Source organism: Herpailurus yagouaroundi, unplaced genomic scaffold (genome assembly GCF_014898765.1).
Source record: "Herpailurus yagouaroundi ecotype Mexico unplaced genomic scaffold, PumYag 322, whole genome shotgun sequence".
In the NCBI taxonomy this organism is placed as follows: Eukaryota; Metazoa; Chordata; class Mammalia; order Carnivora; family Felidae; genus Herpailurus; species Herpailurus yagouaroundi.
Window position 1 is genome coordinate 917,954 of NW_024412539.1, and position 20,562 is coordinate 938,515.

At 36.4% G+C, this 20,562-nt stretch overlaps 1 protein-coding gene across 1 annotated transcript; it reads right to left on the reverse strand.

The window, feature by feature from the left end:
- Nucleotides 1–237: 237 nt before the first annotated feature.
- Nucleotides 238–1,319, reverse strand: LOC121021795 (olfactory receptor 5V1-like). The gene is made up of 2 exons (XM_040462451.1): nt 684–1,319; nt 238–652 (listed from the first exon to the last, which is right to left on the reverse strand). Exons 1-2 carry the CDS (start codon nt 1,250–1,252, stop codon nt 256–258), a joined length of 966 nt encoding a protein of 321 aa, XP_040318385.1. The 5' UTR covers nt 1,253–1,319; the 3' UTR covers nt 238–255.
- Nucleotides 1,320–20,562: the final 19,243 nt, after the last annotated feature.

A 20,562-nucleotide genomic window follows, 5' to 3' on the forward strand; every position in this document is an offset into this window, starting at 1 on the left:
TGAGGGTGGTGGATTATGAAAATGTTCTCAGATATCAGTGGCTTAGAGAACACAGGACATTTGAGATCATGGTGTGTGAAATGCTTGGCACAGGGATAGCTGTTTGTCTGGGTGGAATGGGCATTACAATTATCAGAAGATCATATATAGAAAGAGAGCATTGTTGTAACTGCAGCTAGAAGGTCCATGTTTCTATTGTATAAGCAATTTTCCAAAATGAAAACTTTAATTGCTGATCTCATTCGAGAACCCACATTACCTAGATAGCTTCCTCAGAGCACCCTTGACCTCCTTGTTTCTCAGGCTGTATATGATGGGGTTCAACATGGGGGTAATGACACAGAAGAGCACAGAGACCAGGATATCTGTGTCCAGGTTGTAGCCTATGTTGGTTCTGTCATAGTTAAAGTTGGCTGTTCCATAAAAGACCACCACCACAGTGAGGTGGGATGCGCAGGTAGAGAAGGCCTTGCTCCTGCCCTGAGCAGAGGGAATCCTAAGAATGGAAGAAATGATGAGTATGTAGGACACTCCAGTAAACAGACAGGGGCTCAGGCCAATGGTGGCACTGGCCACATGAAGCACAGACTCATTGAGAGAGGTGTCTGAACAGGAGAGCTTCAGGAGCAGAGGAATGTCACAGAGAAAGTGGCTGATTTGGAGAGTCACTGACTCACACTGACTCACACTGACAGAGAGTCAGTGTGGCTGCCAGCACTGTGTGTGTCACAGAATTCACTAGCCCACACAGCCAGGACCCAGCCACCAAAAAAATACAGACCTTCACACGCATGAGGACGGGATATTGAAGAGGGTGGCAAATGGCAACATAGCGATCATAAGCCATAGCGGCCAATAAGACACCTTCAGTGCCAGCACATGTGACGAGGAAGAAAATCTGGGAGAGGCAGCCCTCATATGAGATGGTCTTCTTCTCCCGGAAGAAGTTCACCAGCATGACGGGGATGGTGGTGGATGTATAACAGATGTCCAAGAAACTCAGGTTGCTGAGGAAATAATACATTGGAGTGTGGAGAGCAGGACTGATTCTAGTGGCTGTTATAATGAGCATGTTCCCCAGGAGTGTTGTCAGGTAAATGAGCAAGAAAACCAAGAAAAACAAGCCCTGTAGTTTGGGGTGGTTGGAAAATCCCAAGAAGATGAATTCAGTGACATCTGTCTGATTGTTCATTTCAAGTGGTGTCATAGCTACAAAACAATGAGAAAAAAAGAAGCCATAATGAAAATGCATGCAAAACACCCCCAAATATAAACTTACAGACCCATGTCAAATGATGTTGGATATAGAACGATCTGGATTGTGGAGGGAGAGGTGCAGGGGTGTCTTCAGAGAGATTACAACTTCTCAAACAGCAGATCTAGCCAGCTCAGGCCCATGGACCTCCCATGGATTTGCATGACTACTGGTGGATCAAAATAAATGTAGACTTGGTTAAACCCAACAATAAACCACTAACCTCTGAATTAGTGTGGCCTCATGTCTCATTGTCTTAGTAATATCTACCTCCTACATTGCCCTTGTTGGTAAGCATCTCAATTTTTTCTAAGAAATAAAGTTTTATTACAAAAAAACTTTTAAATGTAGAAAGATACAAACAAGAATTTAATCACCTGCAGAATCAAAGCCAGTGCTACCTTTCGGTGTTCACAAATGTAGTGTTGTGGGTTTGTTTTTGTTTTTGTTGTTGGCAGTTATGTAAATCTTAATCTCTATTTATACCTTTAAAATATTAGGAGCACTTGTGATGAGCACTGGATGATGTATGGAGTTATTGAATCCATACAACTTGAAACTTGAAACTATGAGAACACTGTATGTTAACTATACTGGACTTAAAATAAAATAAAATATTAGGAGCAAAATTTCCCAAATTGGAAAGGAAGAAGTAAACATTCACAGATGACATAATCCTATATATAGAAAATACCAGAGTTCACAAGAACACTATTATAGCTCATAAACAAATTCAACAAAGTCACACACACACACAAATCAGTTATGTTCCCATACATACACTAGCAATGGACAATCCAAAAAGGAAGTTAAATCAATTCCATTTACAATAATATCTAAGAGAATCAAGTGCTTACAATAAATCTTACTGAAGAAATGAAAGGTGTATACACTGAAAACTTTGAAACGTTGGTAAAAGAAATTAAAGAATACATATCTAGTTGAAAAGGTACCTATGTTCATGGATAAAAAGACTGAACATTGTTAAGATGTTAATACTACCCAAAGTGATGTACAGGTTCAGTGCAATCTCTATCAAAATTTCAGTATCATTTTCTCACACAAAAAAAGAAAAAAATCAGTTTTCAAATTCATATTTATTGCAAGGAGCCCTGAATAACCAAAACAATTTTGAAAAAAAAAAAGAATAAATCTGGAGGGCCCACATTTCCTTATTTCAAAACTTACTACAATGCTACAGTAATTAAAACAGTATGGCACTGGCACAAGGACTGACATACAAACCAACAAAATAGAATGGAGAGTCCAGAAAGAAATTCTCACATATATAGCTAATGATTTTCAACAAAGGTGCCGAGACCATTCAATGAGGAAAACAGCTCTAGGAAAACTGGATATCCACATGCAAAAGAATGAAGTGCACAAAATTAACTCAAAATGGATCAAAGACCTAAACTTAGGAGCTAAAACTGTAAAACCCTTAGGAGAAAAATTGGGGAAAATCCATATGCCATGGGATTTGGCAACTATTTTATGGATATGGCACCAAAAGTATGGGCAACAAAAGAAAAAAATACATAAAGTGTACTTCATCAACATTAAGAAAGTGTCATCAAAGTACACTATCAAGAAAGTAAAAAAGACAACCTATAAAATAAGAGAAAATATTTGCAAATCATATACCTGATAAGGGACTAACATCAAAAATATATAAAGAACTCCTATAATCTAACCATAATCAAAAGAAGAACTCAATTTAAAAATGAGCAAAGGACTTGAATAGACATTTCTCCAAAGGCAAAATACAAACAGCCAATAAGAACATGAAAAGATGTTTGATATCATTAGTTTTAGGGAAATGCAAATCAAAAGCATGAGGTCACCTATCAGGATGGTTATAATGAAGAAAATGGAAAATAATATATGTTAGTGATTGTATGAAGAAATTGGAACCCTCATGCATTGCTAATGGGAATGTAAAATGGTGCATCTACTGTGGGAAACAGTTTGCCAGTTCCTCAAAAAGTTAGAAATAGAACTACCATATGACTCAACAATTCTAGTCCTTAATATGTATCTAAAAGAATTGAAAGCAGAGACTCGAACAGATATTTGTATACCAGTGTTCATAGCATCATTATTCACCATAGCCAAAAACAACCTAAGTGCCCATCAACCAATAACAGGATAAACAAAAAATGTGGTATATATATACAATGGTCTATTCAGCCATAAAAAGAAACAAAATCTTGATATACACTACAACATGAATGGATCTTGAAAACACTATGTTAACATTATGCTAAGCCAGACACAGGACAAATATTGTATGATTTCACTTATATCATGTGCCTAGAACAGGCAAATTCATAGAGACAGAAGGTAAAGATTACCAGAGGCTGAAAGGAGGGTGGAATTGGGGGGAGTTATTGTTAAGGGTTCAGGGTTTACACTGAAGACAATGAAAAAGTTTGGGGTGTAGATAGAAGTGATGGCTATACACATTGTGAATATATTTAGTGTCACTGAATTGTACACTTCCAAATGGCTAAAATGATGATTATTGTGTCTATTTTTCCACTATTTTAAAAATAGTCAAAAATAGTGAAAGCCCAATTTCCCAGGTATGCATTGCATTTCATCAAACAAAATAAATTTAATATCTCTCCTTTGATTAAACATTCAGATGTTTCCATTTCTTTACTATTATAAATACTGGAAGGGGCTTTTTCATAGAAAAATATATATGAGCATATCTGATTATCTCTTCAGAGTAAATGTTTAAGTCTCTGTGTTTTTAAATATACTGTTTTTTTTTTTAGTCAGTTGGATTATTATCTTTTCAGGGCTTAAAAGATGTGAAAACGTTTAAGTAATCATATATACTTAGGTATGCTACCTTATTAAAGGTATCTTATTACCTTATTGAAGTAAACTTTATTAAACCAAGATCAATACTCAAACACTGCATGCTTCCTGAAAAAATAATTGATACAATTACTAGCTTTCTGTTAAGTTATCCATCTGATAGTTTCACAGCCGTTGAACTATGATTTCTGCACCTTTTTCATTCTTGGAGGTGAGATATCTTGAGCCAGATAGATGTGGATTCAAATCCTGCTTCTTACCAGCTGTAGATGGTGGCTAAATCAGCTGACTCTGTTTCCCAGTTTGCTGGCTGCATTCTCATGGTAATAGTGTCTATACCAGAGTTTTGGGAAGAAGTAGCTGAGATAATATGAGTAGTGTGCCTTGTATGTGACAGGTGTTCAATCAACTGTAGTTATCACAGCTATTATTTTTAATACATACAAAAACGTCTCAAGATAAAATACTTTCTTTGACTCCGCCTTCCAAATTTTACAAATATGATCACTTTTCACTACAGTCGCTACTGACACCCCCATCCAAGCCACCATTTTCTCATTTGCCTCAACAACAGCAGCAGATCTTCACTTTCTTCCCATCCCCGTTCCCATTTAATCTGTCTCCACACAGCAGCAGCTGGAACGTGTTTTTACAATGTAAGCTAAATCATGCCGTTCCTAAACTCAAAACACTCCAAAGCTTTTCCATCTCACTTAGAATGAAATCTAAAGATCATAAAGCATATGGGACCTGACCTCTGACTGCCTTTCTGACATTACTTTCCACGGTTCTTCCCTTTTGCTCACTTAGCCTGAGCTACGCAGGACTGCTTTCTGTTTTTAGCCCCACCAAAGACCTTTCGATCTCAAGGGCTTGTACTGGCTATTACCTCTGCCAGAAATACTTTCCCCCAGATATCTGCATGTCCCAGTTTCTATTTTCATTGAGGTTTTTCGTGAACTGTTACCTCCTCAGGGATGCTTTCTCTGACTCTTCTATTTAAAATAACAGTCCCATCACTTTTTTACCTCCTTACCCTGCTTTATTTACTTCTTTCTGTGGCACTTACGCTACACTTGACATGAAAGTATTGATCTATTCGCTTCTGTTTGTAGTATAAGCTCTATGAGGCCAGGGGCTCAGCTTCGGTCATTCTCTACCCTTAATACCTAAGAGAGAGAACCTGGCGTACAGCTTGTGCTCAATGAATATTTGTTGAATGAATACATAAATCTATTCTTCTAGGTGGTTATGGAATTCATATTTCCTGAGAGAAAATCTAGTCTAATTCTTTTCCATTTTGCCTAATTATACTCAATTATTCTTCCATGTATCTCTCTCTTAACCTATGAATATCAGCCCATTGTGCCTAACAGTCTATTTTACTCTTTAGAGTGGAAAAATTTACACATTGGGAATTTAGGGTTGTTGGTTTTTTTTTCATGTTTATTTATATTTGAGAGAGAGAGCGCGCATGCGTGTGCGCGCTCAAGTCGGGGAGGGGCAGAGACAGAGACAGAATCTGAAGCAGGCTCCAGGCTCTGAGCTGTCAGCACAGAGCCTGACGCGGGGCTCAAACCCACAAGCAGTGAGATCACGACCTGAGACGAGGTCGGACGCTTAACTGACCGAGCCACCCAGGCACCCCTACACATTGGGAATTTTAACATCTTACTCTACATTGGCTTTTTATATAATAAACAATCCTCATTAGTTACAAAATAAAGATAAAACCTAGCTTATTTTTATTTCTCTCATATAGGTTATCTATTACAGCAAAAGCTAGCCTGTTAGAACCCACTGATATATATTACTTGATTGGCTTTTAAATGTATTCCCAAACCTGATTCTTCAGACTATTAAGGGGTAGAAGGATTTATCAGATTACTTAATCAGCAATCTTGCTCTGTAACCTAAAGGGCAGCCTCCCTACAATTCTGTTCAATCCACATTAAACTGGAAATCATTTCCTTGGATGCTATCCTATTGAAAGCAGGGATGTCTCTAAGCCCTAAAATATATCTAGCCCCTCTCTATCTTAAAATCCTTTATTGGCCTACATTCTCTATCAAATGAAGTTCAGATTATTTCACATGGCTTCAGAAGGAAGATCCAGATTTGCCAAGTCCTAAAACATACCATTTTGGGGGTTTTCTTTTTATTTTATTTTATTTTATTTTATTATTTATTTAAAATGTTAATTTATTTTGAGAGGGAGAGAAAGAGACAGAATGAGTGGGAGAGGAACAGAGAGAAAGGGAGAGACAGAATACTAGGTAGGCTTTGCGCTGTCGGCAAAGATCCGGAGCTCGAACCCACAAACTGTGAGATCATGACCTGAGCCAAAATCAAGAGCCAGACCTCAACTGACTGAGCCACCCAGGCACCCCTGGGGGCTTTCTTTTTTTTTTTTTTTAATGTGAAAATGTTTTACTTTAGTAAAATTTCTAGCAATATGATTATGCAAATAGGTTTCTAGGGCACCACTCAAGGCTATAGAAAAGTCCTTTGCAAACTAGAGCCCAGAAGCTTGTTTCAAATGCATTCATTAATGACAGATAGCCTACTACACTGGTTAAGTTGTGAGCTCTGGAGTTAGATTTCTTTGGAACAAAACTCATCTCTGTAATACTTAAAGCATGAGACTTTGGGTAAGTTACTTATTCTATTTGCTTAATATTTTCACGTCTAAAATAGGAATTGAAATAAAAAAGCTCATGTCTGTAATGGAATAATAAAAAAATGTACTCAAACCAAAAATATAAGTGGGCAAATGTAGCATTTTAAAAAATAATTTAAAGGGCCTCCTGGGTGGCTCAGTCAATTAAGTGTCTGACCAGCTCAGGTCATGATCTTGTGGTCTGTGAGTTTGAGGCCTGCCTTGGTCTCTGTGCTGACAGCTCAGAGCCTGGAGCCTACTTCAGATTCTATGTCTCCCTCTCTCTCTGCCCCTCCCCTGCTCACGCTCTGCCTCTGCCTCTCCCTCTCTTTTCTCTCTCTCTGTCTCAAAAATAAATAATGTAAAAATAAAAATAATTTAAAAAGACTCTTACCATTTAGAGAAAAAAATAGCATGCATTAGAGAGCTTGTAACATAAGTAGAAATGAAATATATAACAATAGCAACACAAAGGTGGGTGAAAAAGTGGTAAAATATTTTGTAATGTTCTTGCATTATATATATTAATTCAAAATAGACTGTATTAAGTAAACAATGTATAATAAAATACATACAGTAAGCACTAAAAAATAATACAAAATATATCCAAAAACTGACAGAGGAGATGAAATAAAATAAAAACATAAACTCAGTTCAAGGGGCGCCTGGGTGGCACAGTCGGTTAAGCGTCCGACTTCAACCAGGTCATGATCTCACGGTCCCTGAGTTCGAGCCCCGCGTCGGGCTCTGGGCTGATGGCTCAGAGCCTGGAGCCTGTTTCCGATTCTGTGTCTCCCTCTCTCTCTGCCCCTCGCCTGTTCATGCTCTGTCTCTCTCTGTCCCAAAAATAAATAAACGTTGAAAAAAAAATTTAAACTCAGTTCAAAAGAAGGCACAAAGGATTAGAAGGGACAAATAGAAAAAAGGTAGTAAAATACTAGACTTTGAATTCAATCATACTGATATTACCAGAAAATAATAAAGGGACTAAGCATTCCAATAAAAAAAACAGATTGTCAGACTGGATTTTTTAAATGTTTTTAAAATTTATTTTTAAAAGAGTACAAGCAGGAGAGGGGCAGAGAGAGGGGGACAGAGGATCTAGAGAAGGGTCTGCACTGAGAGCAGCAAGCCCAGTGTGGGACTTGAACTCACAAACTATCAGATCATGACCTGAGCCATCGGCCACTCAACTGACTGAGCCACCCAATCGCCCCTGTCAGACTGGATTTTAAAATAAACCAACTATATCCCCTGTGTGATAAAGTATACTTGTATACTTTATAAGTCAAGTATATATATATATATATATATATATATATATATACACACACACATATATAAAGTATATATGTATAATTTATATACTTTATATATGTATACTTTATATACTCTATATATGTGTGTGTATATATATATATATATATATATATATATATATATATAGTACTTTACATATAAGATCTTGGATATGTTCAAAGTAAAAGGATGGTAACAAATATATCATTAAGATAGAGAGGTTGCCTAAAGTAAAAAGGAATATTTTATAATAATAAAAAGATCCACTCATCAAGAAGACATAACAACTGTAAATGTATAAAAGCATCTAGTAACATAATTTCAAAATATTGACAAAAGAGTTGGACAAGTTCACAGTCATAATTAAAGACTTAAACATTCCTCTCTCACTAATAGTTATAGAATAAGTAGACAAAAAATTCAGTAAAATAGATACTTAAACAACACAATCACCTTGACAAAACTGACATTTATAGAACATTATATCCAATAATTTCAGAATAAACATTCTAGTGAATGCACATGGAACATTCACTGAAGTATACCATATGCTGGGCAAGTTTCAACACAATTAAAAAGATTGATGATATGGAGTGTTTCCTGACCATGATGGAATTGAATTGGAAATTAATAACAAAAAGAATTCTGAAAAATCCCCAAATATTTTGAAATTGAGCAAACATTTCCAGAAACTTATGGATCAAAAAAGTCATAACAAAAGTAGAAAGTATTTTGAATGTAATGACAATGAAAATATAGCTAATCAAAAAATTGGTGGTGCAGCTAATGCAATGCTTAGAGGGAAATTTATAGTTTAAAAAAATTTTTTTTTCAACGTTTATTTATTTTTGGGACAGAGAGAGACAGAGCATGAACGGGGGAGGGGCAGAGAGAGAGGGAGACACAGAATCGGAAACAGGCTCCAGGCTCTGAGCCATCAGCCCAGAGCCCGACGCGGGGCTCGAACTCACGGACCGCGAGATCGTGACCTGGCTGAAGTCGGACGCTTAACCGACTGCGCCACCCAGGCGCCCCAATAGTTTTTAATACCTTATTAGAAGAGAAGTGTTTAACTATATGCTAACTAGTTTGGATGTAAATTTTTAAAAATTAAAAAATTTAAAAAAACATAAAAAAATAAAAAAAGAAGATGTGGTGTATATATACAATGGAGTATTACTCAGCAATCAAAAAGAATGAAATCTTGCCATTTGTAACTAGGTGGATGGAACTAGAGGGTATTATGTTACATAAAATTAGTCAGAGAAAGACAAATATCATATGGCTTCACTCATATGAGGAATTTAAGATACAAAACAGTTGAATGTAAGAGAAGAGAAGCAAAAATAATATAAAAACAGGGAGGAGGACGACTTTTAAATATGGAGAATAAACAGAGGATTGCTAGAGGGATTGTGGGAGGGGGGATGGGCTAAATGGGTAAGGGGCTTAAGGAATCTACTCCTGAAATCATTGTTGCACTATATGCTAACTAACTTGGATATAAATTTAAAAATTAAATAAATAAATAAATAGATAGATAAATAAGAAGTGTTTAAAATAATGATCTAGGCTTTCACCCCTATTGAATAGAAGTATTATTAACTCATTAGTTAGACATAGAATATAGAATTAAATCCCCCAAAATATTTAAAAGATAAAGACCTGAAATTAATAAAATAGAAAACAGACTCTAACTGGAAATCAATGAAGCCAAAATTTGGTTCTTTGCTAATAAAATGATACATCTCAAGGAAGACTAATCAAAGAAAAAGAAGAGAAAATACAAATTACAAAAATCAGGAATGAAAAAGGGGATACCACTACAGATCCTACAAACATTATTAAATAATAAAATAGTGGTTATGACTTTATTACATTAAATTTGACAACTTAAAATAGACAAATTTCTTGAAAAACACAACTCTTTAAAATATGTGAAGTAATTACATAAGAAATATAAAATTTAAATAATATTATATCTATTAAAAGACATTTAATCTATAATTTGAAACCTCTCCAAAAAGAAGATTCCAGGCCCAGATGGTTTCATGGTGAATTCTACCAAACATTTTATGAAGAAAAAGTACAATATTACAAAAACGCTCCAGAGAATAGAAGAAGAAGGAATACTTTCCAACTTTATTTCTTTATTTGTTTGTTTGTTTGTTTTTGAGAGAGAGAGAACATGTATGTATGCATGGGAGAGGGGCAGAAAGGGGAAAAGAATGAATCTGAAGCAGGCTCCACACTTATTATGGAGCCCAACATGGGGCTCAATCTCAACGACCCTGAGATCATGACCTGAGCTGAAACCAAGAGTCTGACACTTAACTAACTCAGCCACCCAGGCACCCCCAAATTGGTTTATGATAACAGTGTAATCCTGACACCAAAATGTGATAAGTTCCTTATAATAAAAGAAAATTACAGGCTAATATCTTTCATGAACATAGCCACACAAATTCTGAACAAAATATTATAGAGCCAAATCCAACACTATGAACAGTTATGGTTTACCCCAGGAATGTAACTGGTTTTCCACTTTGCCATCCTCATATTAATAAAATAAAAGAGAAAAACTGTGAACATCTCAATGTTCACATTTGGCAAAATATATTTCACAAAATTCATCACCCATTTATAATAAAAGAATCCAACAAACAGAATAAATGAGGACTACTTTAATCTGCTAAAGTTTATCTGCAAAAACCGTACACATATCATACTTAATTATGACATATTCTACATAATATATAAAACAAAACAAGGATGTCCACTTTTATCATTTCTACTCAAAATTATACTAGAGGTTCTAACCAATGCAATAAGAGAAGAACAATAAAAGGCATAACTAATTGAAATAAAGATGTCCACCTGCCTTTATTTACAGATGTCATAATTTTGTCTGTATAAAATCAAAAGGAATTAACCAAGAAATATTTTAAGCGTCTCAGGAAGAAAAGTCAATATACAAATGTCAATTGTATTTCTGTAATCAACAAACACTGGCCATGTAATTTAAAACAATACCATTTGCAATAGCTTTAATTATCAACAAGTGTATAGGATCTCTTCATTGTCCAAGTACAAAATATTGCTGAGACAAATTACAGAAAAAGTTATCCTACAGACTAAATATGGTCCAAATAAAATTTTCAGTAATCTGTTTTGAGAAGATTTCAACCTGATTCTAAAATATATATGGAAATTCAAAGGATCTAGAATAGTCAAGATAATCTTGAAGAACAAAAATAAAGTTGGGTAACTTATACTTCCATATTTCAAGAGTTAGTATAACTTTACTTATTTTAAAGATTTTATTATTGGGGCGCCTGGGTGGCTCAGTCAGTTGAGCATCCGACTTCAGCTCAGGTAAGGATCTCATGGTCCATGAGTTTGAGCCCCACGTGGGGCTCTGTGCTGACAGCTCAGGGCCTGGAGCCTGCTTCGGATCCTGTGTCTCCCTCTCTCTCTGCCCCTACCCTGCTCATGCTCTGTCTCTCTTTCTCTCAAAAATAAATAAACATTAAAAATTTTTAAATAAAAAAATTAAAAAAAGATTTTATTATTTACTTATTTTTTTTTATTTTAGAGACAGCACAAGTGGGGAGAGGGACAGAGGGAGACAGAGAAAGAGTCTTAAGCAGGCTCCACACTCAGTGTGTGGAGCCCAACACAGGGCTCAATCCCATGACCCTGAAATCATTACATGTGCCCAAATCAAGAGTCATGAGCTGGGGAGGGGCAGACAGAGAGGGAGACACAGAGTCCGAAGCAGACTCCAGGCTCTGAGCTGTCAGCACAGAGCTTGACATGGGGCTCAAACTCACGAACCATGAGATCATGACCTGGGCTGAAGTCAGATGCTTAACTGACTGAGCCACCCAGGCTCCCCGAGTCATTTCTTTATCACACTGTCAAGTTCACTGATTGTTTTTTTCAGTTGATGAGCCCATAGAAGGCATCCTTTATCTCTGTCACTGTTTTTTCCCTCTCTGTCATTTCCATTTGATCTTTTCTTATTGTTTCCATCTCTCTGCTGAAATTACCTGTCTGATCCTGCATGTTGTCTACATTTTCCATTGAATCCTTTAACCGATTAATCATAGTAGTTTTAAATTCTTTGTCTGATAGTTTTAATATCTCTGTCATATCTGAGTCTGGTTCTGATGTTTGCTCTGTCCTCTCAGGCTGTGTTTTTTCTTACCCTTTTGTATACCTCATAACTTTTTGTGGAAACTGGAAATGTTGTACAGAATAGTAGAGACTGAAGTAAATTTGTGTGGGGTGGGGGGGGTAGTGGTGCTTGGAGATGAGCATGTCCACCCTTCTGCTAGGCCTTTAGTGTAGAAGTTTGAATTAATCTAGTGAGGAGCTAGGCTAATTTGGTTTGTTATTGCTATTGTTACCCTCAGTGCACTGCAGGTTTCAAATTTCTCTAGTGATAACTTGAGCTTAGGGCTTAGGCAAGTTTACCAGAGTTTTTATTTTTCTCAATTTTTACCCCCTGCTTGGTTTGGGGTTCTTTTTTTACACCAACCCCAGAGATAATCTCTTTCATGAAGATTATCCAGCTGTATTCAACTATTAGTTTTATTTATTATTTTTTAGCGGGCTTGTGGGAAACAGAAGAGAAGTATTCTCTGATGTTCTGGATAAGTCTTAGTTTTGGGTACTGTGAACCTGGATCTTGGGGATGTGGCCTTCACATGTGATTCTGCCTGTCCCCAGCAGGGCCTAACACATATTCCTGCACTTACCTGAGGGGGAAGCTTTTTGTCTCTGTGTCTTCTCCAGCTGCAGTGTTTTTCCACAGTGTCTTAAGGTGACAGGTTTTTTTGTTGTTGTTGCTTCTACCCTACAGATTAGTTTTACTTCTGTAGGGAAAATGTGGTAAATGAGTTTGGGAGAAGTTTTGACAGCAATGGCTATTCCTCCTACAGTCTTCTCCCAGATATCTCTGTTAGGTTTGAAATTTTCTCAGAACACTTCCTGGCCTTAACTGTGAGTATATAGTGGAGTTCATGGAGGAAAAGCAAGATGTTGAAAACCTCTTGTCTATGGCCCCCAGGAACTTCACACTCACGTACTAGCCCACATTTAGTGTTTAACATTCACTAAATTCACAAAGAAGCTGAATCTTGGGGCCCCTGGGTGGTTCAGTCAGTTGAGTGTCCAACTCTTGGTTTCAGCCCAAGTCATGATCTCATTCACAGTTAATGAGATCAAGCCCTGCATCAGGCTCTGTGCTGACAGCATGGAGCCTGCTTGGGATTTGCTCTCTCCCTCTCTCCCTGCCCCTCTCCCACTCATGCTCCCTTGCACTCTCTCTCTCTCTCCCAAAATAAATAAGTAAACATTTAAAAAATAAATTCACAAAGAAGCTGAATCTTATCAGCTTATATGGTATCTGATGGCTTCTGCTCCAGGTTAAATAAAAATGCATGTATCCTATTTCCTCTGTAAGAGACTATATCTCCCCAGTTTTCCATTTAGTGTTTGCCTTGAAACCTCAATTCCCTAATGGGTTCATGAAAAGTCATTCATTTTCATTATGTCCAGCTTTACTGTTATTGTGGTGATGCTGAAAGCAATACTTTTCTTGGATCTCTAAATCTCTGAGTTGAAAGTGGAAGGCTATACAACCACTTTTTTAAATGATTTGTAAGTTTTTTCAAATATACATTATTCTATGACCCAGAAAATCTACTCCTAGGTATACCCCCAAGAAAAGTGGGTATATATGATCGTAAAATGACTTGTTCAAAACCAATTTCTTTACTAGTAGTACAAACTGGAAATAAATAGTATGCCTATCAATAAGAGAATGGTTATAAAAGTGTGGTGTATTTATACAATGGAATACTACACAGTTATTTTAAATACTGACACACGTAGAAACACTGATGAATCTATAACACTTTTCTTTAATGAAAAAAGACAGACATACAAGAATTTGTGCTGTATTTTCCATTTAAAGGAAGTGGAAACATAGGCAAAACTAATCTCTGGCCACAAAGTGAACATTCGTAGTAGTTACCTCTGGATGACATTGATGAGAAAAGAGTATGAAAGAATTTTCTAAAATGAGGAAAATGGCCTATATTTTGATTTGGATAGTGGTTGCATGGGTGCATATATATATATATAAATTCATCAGCCTGCACACTTAAGACTTGTGCATTTTACTATATGTGAAATATTCACTTTTTAAAAATAAAATATGGAAAAGATAAAAGCAGGAGGTATTTTACATGCAATTTTCATTTCAGTATTGGTCACACCCAGGTCCAACCAATCACTAAAACTTCCTAAATATTTTTTTTCCATTTTCTTATCTTTTTTACTTTCTCTCTACCACAATTACAGTTCAGTACCTTATCACTTTTACCTAGACTATTGTAACTGCCTTCAAATTGTTTTCCTGCCTACAGTCTTGCCCCTTCGGGCATATACAAGCATAATTCACTCTCCTCACAATGATTAATTTGGAGGTCATACTCACTCGTGTGTGTGTGTGTGTGTGTGTGTGTGTGTGTGTGTGTGTGTTTTGTTGGGGGAGGTGCCATGTGTGAGTACACTGTCCCATAAGCAAAAAGATGGCAGATTGGTATCCCAGATCGTGTTGGTGGCAGAAATTTCAAGTAAAATAGACATGGGTCTGTCCAGCCAAGGCCAACCAAACTCAGAGTACTTGTGCTGTCCTTATGTATATAGGAGAAAGGACCCAGAGGTCTCTAGAACACTAGTGAACCTTCCTGAGAACTGTGTTGCTACTAGAGGAAGGAAGGTTGCAAGGTTCTGAACTCTGCTGAGAGCCCTTCACCTGCAGTTGTATCCCCAAACCCTGGAGATTCCTGTTAGCTGTGGGGAGCTGGTAGGTCAACCTTGTCTGGTTGCTAACAAACTCCTCCGTTAATTCTAAGCACCCTAGTGGTTTTCACTTCGAGCATAACCTCATTAGTTAACCCAGAGAATGTGTAGGGGAATCACCTGCCTTTAGGGAACAGGACTGGCATGTAGAGGCTGTATCAGATCTACCCTCTGAGCAAACTCCTTAGGGGAAAAAAAAACCTGAGCAGTCCTCCAACAGGGTCTCAGAAAATATCTTTTCCCTTATGGAGCAGCATGGAGTCTAGATGTCTGGGCCATCTGGAAGCCAGGCTTTGGTGTGAGAATGGGTAGGAATGATTGCAGAGTATTAACAATGGCCCATAGACCACATTCTAGTTAGGGCAGACCGGAAGCAGGCAACATCTGGAAGGTAATGGCCTAGGTTTTAGAAAATATTCAGCTTTGAAAAGCATAAAAATACAGATCTAGAAGATAAATATGTACCTATGCACAGAAATGTCCATGTCATTTCGATGGAGTCATACAATTGTGAAACCCACCTCCAGAGTCCTTCATAGTCTATGTGCCTTCAGTTAAAACACCGTTGTTCAGTCAAAGAGTAGTCTGAGAACTAAAACCAGATCAAAATGAAATGGTCTGTGTAACAGAAGCATAGGGGTTTGGAAGGTTGGAGAAAATCCATGAAGCAATAGTACACAGAGAAGGAGCTGTGTTTGGAGCACTTTGAATATGATGGGTGGTGAGGTCATGGTGAAGGCACTTAATCAGTTTGGGCAGACAGGGATTATTAAATAAAACATGAAATGAATGAGGTACAGCAGGTATGGGGAGAGGAGATAGTGGATTAAGATTTGAGTAATGTTGAGTGTTAGGTACCTGTGGGATCTCCACGTGGAAATACCCAACAGGCGCTTGAAAGAAAGATTTGTCCTCAGGAGACAGGGTAGACCTGTCTACACATGGATTTGGGAATCATTGTTTTGAAGGTGGCTGTTGAATACATAGGTGTACATGAAATCAACCAAAGAGAATAGATGGAGTGAGAAGATAAGTCTAGATGGGACACTCTTAATCCCCACAGTTCACGGGGAGTATGGTGAAAGATGTATCCAAGACAGAGGTTTACCTATACTCATCATCCTTTCTAGGTTAGCTGTGGGCATTGCTTCACAGTAAAGCAACATTAGGGTTGGCCTTTCCATCTGTGTGTCCTCTTAGAAAACCTTTATGTAATACATGTGTACTATTCTTTATTTTCTCTATCAACTGCATAGATGGATTTCTCTTCATTAAAAATCAATGACATGCATTCTCTTAGTTCACAATATTAAAAATGTAGAGGTAAACACTCTCTTATAGGTAAATAGTTAGATTTATTCATAGGAAGAAATGAAATCCTTCATGAGAAGTGGCCCCACAAAGAGAAATTGAGGTATGATCTGTGTATAACTAAATTGTAAAGGTGAATTTTTAATGTTTAGGGACTTAAACAATATGGTCCCTGAAGCTGTATATACTGCATATTTTAAATGGTTTAAAATACAGTTTGAAGTCCATTCCTGAGGAACATATTGATGGGGCATTACACACACACACACGCACACACACACACACACACGCAGTAGAATCAGAACCATAATAAATTTTTTTTTCTTGGTGCAACTGGCTAGTCTGGGCCAGGAGGATGGAGTGAGGAGTGACATCTGTTTCATTTCTATATGCCTCATGCTCATGCGGTTTATATGTGGTAACAGTGGTGTATCATCCTCCTCCTCATCAAAACCCACCATTAACAAGCACCACTTATACACTACAGTTTATGGGATACTCTGGACACTTGCCTCTTGGAATTTACATGCTATTGCATATGAATAGGGAATCTCAATCTCAAACCCTCTGCTTTATGATAATGACCTTTCTCTCCACTTTTAAGTGAGGATATATTTTGTAAGAAAAAGAGATTGAGGATGAGGTTTTATAGACTGGCTGTAAAAACAAAAATGGCCAACTTGAAAAAAATCTTGCTGAATTTAGCTTAAAAGAGGTATGTTTTTCTTTAAAGATTAGAATAAGTTCAGTACAACCCATCTAATCAAAAAATAAAACAAAACTCAATGAGTTAACTTTGGAAGGAAGCAACATGCCTGAATCCAACTAGGATTTTCCAAACTAAATAATGAGTAGAGACACACATTAGGTAAGAACAGTTAGCACTTATGAAATGTTTTGCTGACCGACCTTAGGGGTTTATTTCCTTCAAGGAAACAAAATGAGTACAATATAAACCATGGTAATTAGTGTGATTGTGAAAACCCTTAGAGCACATAAGGAAAACATCTATTTATATTTCCAGTAATGCAAAGCAATAATTAAAATTTTTAAATATAATTTTCACATTGCCCAGTAAATTCACACCACACACACACACACACACACACACACACACACAAATTAGTAAGAGTACTCAGGATAATTTTTATAAAAGAAAGTCCAGAATATTTGAGATGATTGTGGCAAAGTTAATTTATTGCTATGAAATATAAGCTATTTTTGATTTGCCCAGATTTCTGTTTGTACCCTTCCCCATCATACAGGCATGTAAGACCAGATGAAATATTCAGAAGTCATTAAATAGGCAAATGCTTCTCAAACTTTAATGTGTATGCCAGTTATGTGTATTTACATCAGGTGAGTTGGATGGAAACCCCTTTCATCTCAAACTATGGTGATAATGAAAAGATGGCCCTATTCTCATCTGTTCAGCTTTGGAAACTTTCCTACCAAATTTGAGATCATCTAATCAAGACCACCTCAAAGTAGGGCACTGTGTTTTCTTATCCTCTTGTACATATTGTTAATATCATCACTATGCCTCCCACTGTGTTCAACGTTGAACATGTCCTATGAACCAGGCACTCTTCATGATTGCCCCAAGAATTCTCAAAACAACTTGGAAGTGCAAGTACTATTACTAGCTCTGTTCTCAGTGAGAAAACAGAAGCTCAAACTTTCAAAAGGTTATCCTGGTAGTCTGTTTTGACCACTGAGCAATACTCCCCCATACTAATATACGAGTGATGTGATATTTGCTCACAAATCTCTCTGCTTGCTTCGTTTCAAGTATTTCTTGGTAATCCGCTGGCCAAATTGTCAAATTCATGTTGAATTGAAATCTCCTCACCCCTTGTGCTTAATTGGTCTGGTATCTATTGTACCTTTACTTTATTTAGCCTTGCAACTTTTTGTTTTAGTAACTGTATTTAGACTATATATGCAAGAATTTTATAACACATGGGGAATAATGAAACCTCATCGTGGGAGATATTCAAGCAGTCTAGATTGCTACGTCTCTTGCAGAGAATTGATTCAAGTCTCAAGTGAAGATCATTTGAGTTGCTTGTACAGTTCCTTTCAGACCCAGTATTACATAGTTCTGCCAATGTTGTTGCATACCTGAAAATATGGCATTATTAGGACCTTGAAATTTTCATATTCCTATGACTGGATCACTCTTAATATATCAATGTAGCCTTAGTTTTTACGTACCTTGGGAAAATCCCCATTTAACATTTATGAACATACTCTGGGATGGTGACATTCCACATGAGTGAAAGCCTTCCTGGTCTAATTGTATGTTAGAGATAGATACATAGATAGATGGATAGATAGACACGTAGGTCCAAATTTTATTTAATATTTACCTTTTACATTTTAAAGACTTTTTATTTTGAAATATGTATAGATTCATGGGGAGTTACAAAGAAATGTACAAGGAGGTCTAATATTTTTAAAATTAAAAATTTTGTGGGATTTTAAATTTCAAAAAAAGCATATGCTTACCGAAAACTTTACTGGAATCGAAGGCATGTCAAATGAAAGTGAAATATCTTCACCTTCATGCCACATTCTGCCTGACACCACTGTGAAAAGTTTGGTGTGTATCCTAGCCTTTTGTTTATGTCATATAATATTGACCATTTTAAAAAGTCAGTTTACAAACAATCTCAGCATCCTTTCTATCTGCACAGCCCTGTCCAAAAATCCTATGATTGTTAGTAACAATACACAGGATACAAATGAAAAGGTTACTCATTTATAGGAAGGCATAAGTAACAAGAAATATGGAAGATGGTCACCATTTATGGTAGACAGAATTCTAAGATGATCCTCCAAAACCCAACGCTTGGTGTATGGGTCTACTATCATCCCCTTTTCTTGAGTATGGGCAGGACCAGTCACTATGACTCATGAACTTCAGGGATTTATGATAGTTAATAAATTGCTTGCAAGACACCCTCCACACATTGTATTGTAATATAAATATGAGAACTGCTAGCATAGTGAACAAAAAAGTTTCCAAATATGAATTATACAAATTTAATTATATTTTATTTAAATAAATATTTTGCGCATCCTTATTATCATATGATAATGGATGCATAGGAAATATGCTTTCTGCCTAAAAATTATTTCTTTCTGTCTTGCTTGTCAAAATTAGAGTAAGAGTAATACTATGCATCATATATTATTTACCATGAACAAATTTTCCCCTCATATTACCTTACTTAAAGAACGTAGGCACTTCTCAGGCTAAGTTGATAATTTCTCAGGTCATTTAAATTCTGGTTTTATTATTACTATTGCAGACATTAATCAATGTGAAAATAATATTACACATATGTCATTACATAAAGGTCATAAAAGTAGTAGTGAAAATATGTACAATATTTTATAGTATGCTCTTAAGAAGTAAGTATACCCTGATACTGGGCAGAGTTTTTCTCAACTGTGATAGTAAATAAACTACTTACCACTGTCTTTCACCAAAAGCTTTGGATTTCTGACTTTGTGGCAGGGCTTCCTGTTTCCTACTCTGGTTCTCTCCCAGACTGGAAAGGATATTCTCTGGTAAAACAGGCTATCAATTACCATCCATCATGATGGAGACCTGCCATTGCAGGACCTACCTTACGTATACTCATTGCCTAATATGAGAGTCAAAAATCTTTCTTAGATCTCTCAATGAATTCATTTTTCTAGAATGGACATTTATAAATGCTTGTGGACTGACCATTTGGGAATAACCATGTAATCTCTCTCTGAGTGGCTGTTTTGAGATACCTCAGAGTACAAACAGAATTCAAGGACAACAGCTTAAATAGAAACTGTTAGAAATGAAAACAATTAATTCTCTCATGTATTCATTAAAGTTATGGTAATCATCTTTTCCCAGCATACAATGAGAAGATTGGTTCTTATCTCTTTTGGGACATGTGCAAGTGAATTTCAGTACTAGATTTTTGTTAGGAATTGTGGGTATTGAATACTGGAGATATGCTAACAGTGAATTTCAAGTGGTCTTATCATACACACATAAAAATGGGTAACTATGTGTGGAGATGTGTTAGCTAGCTTGACTATAGTAACTATTTCACTATGTATATGTCTATCAAATTATCATCTTGTACACCTTAAATACATATAATTTTTAAATGGTTTAAAAATTAATAAACATGGTATTTTAATAAAATAACTAAAAGGTTATACAAGTAAAAGTTATCAACAGGAAAAAAAGAAAGATGAAAGAAAGAAAGAAAGAAAGAAAGAAAGAAAGAAAGAAAGAATAAGGATTCTGCAGATGAAAAATGTTAATCTGATATTA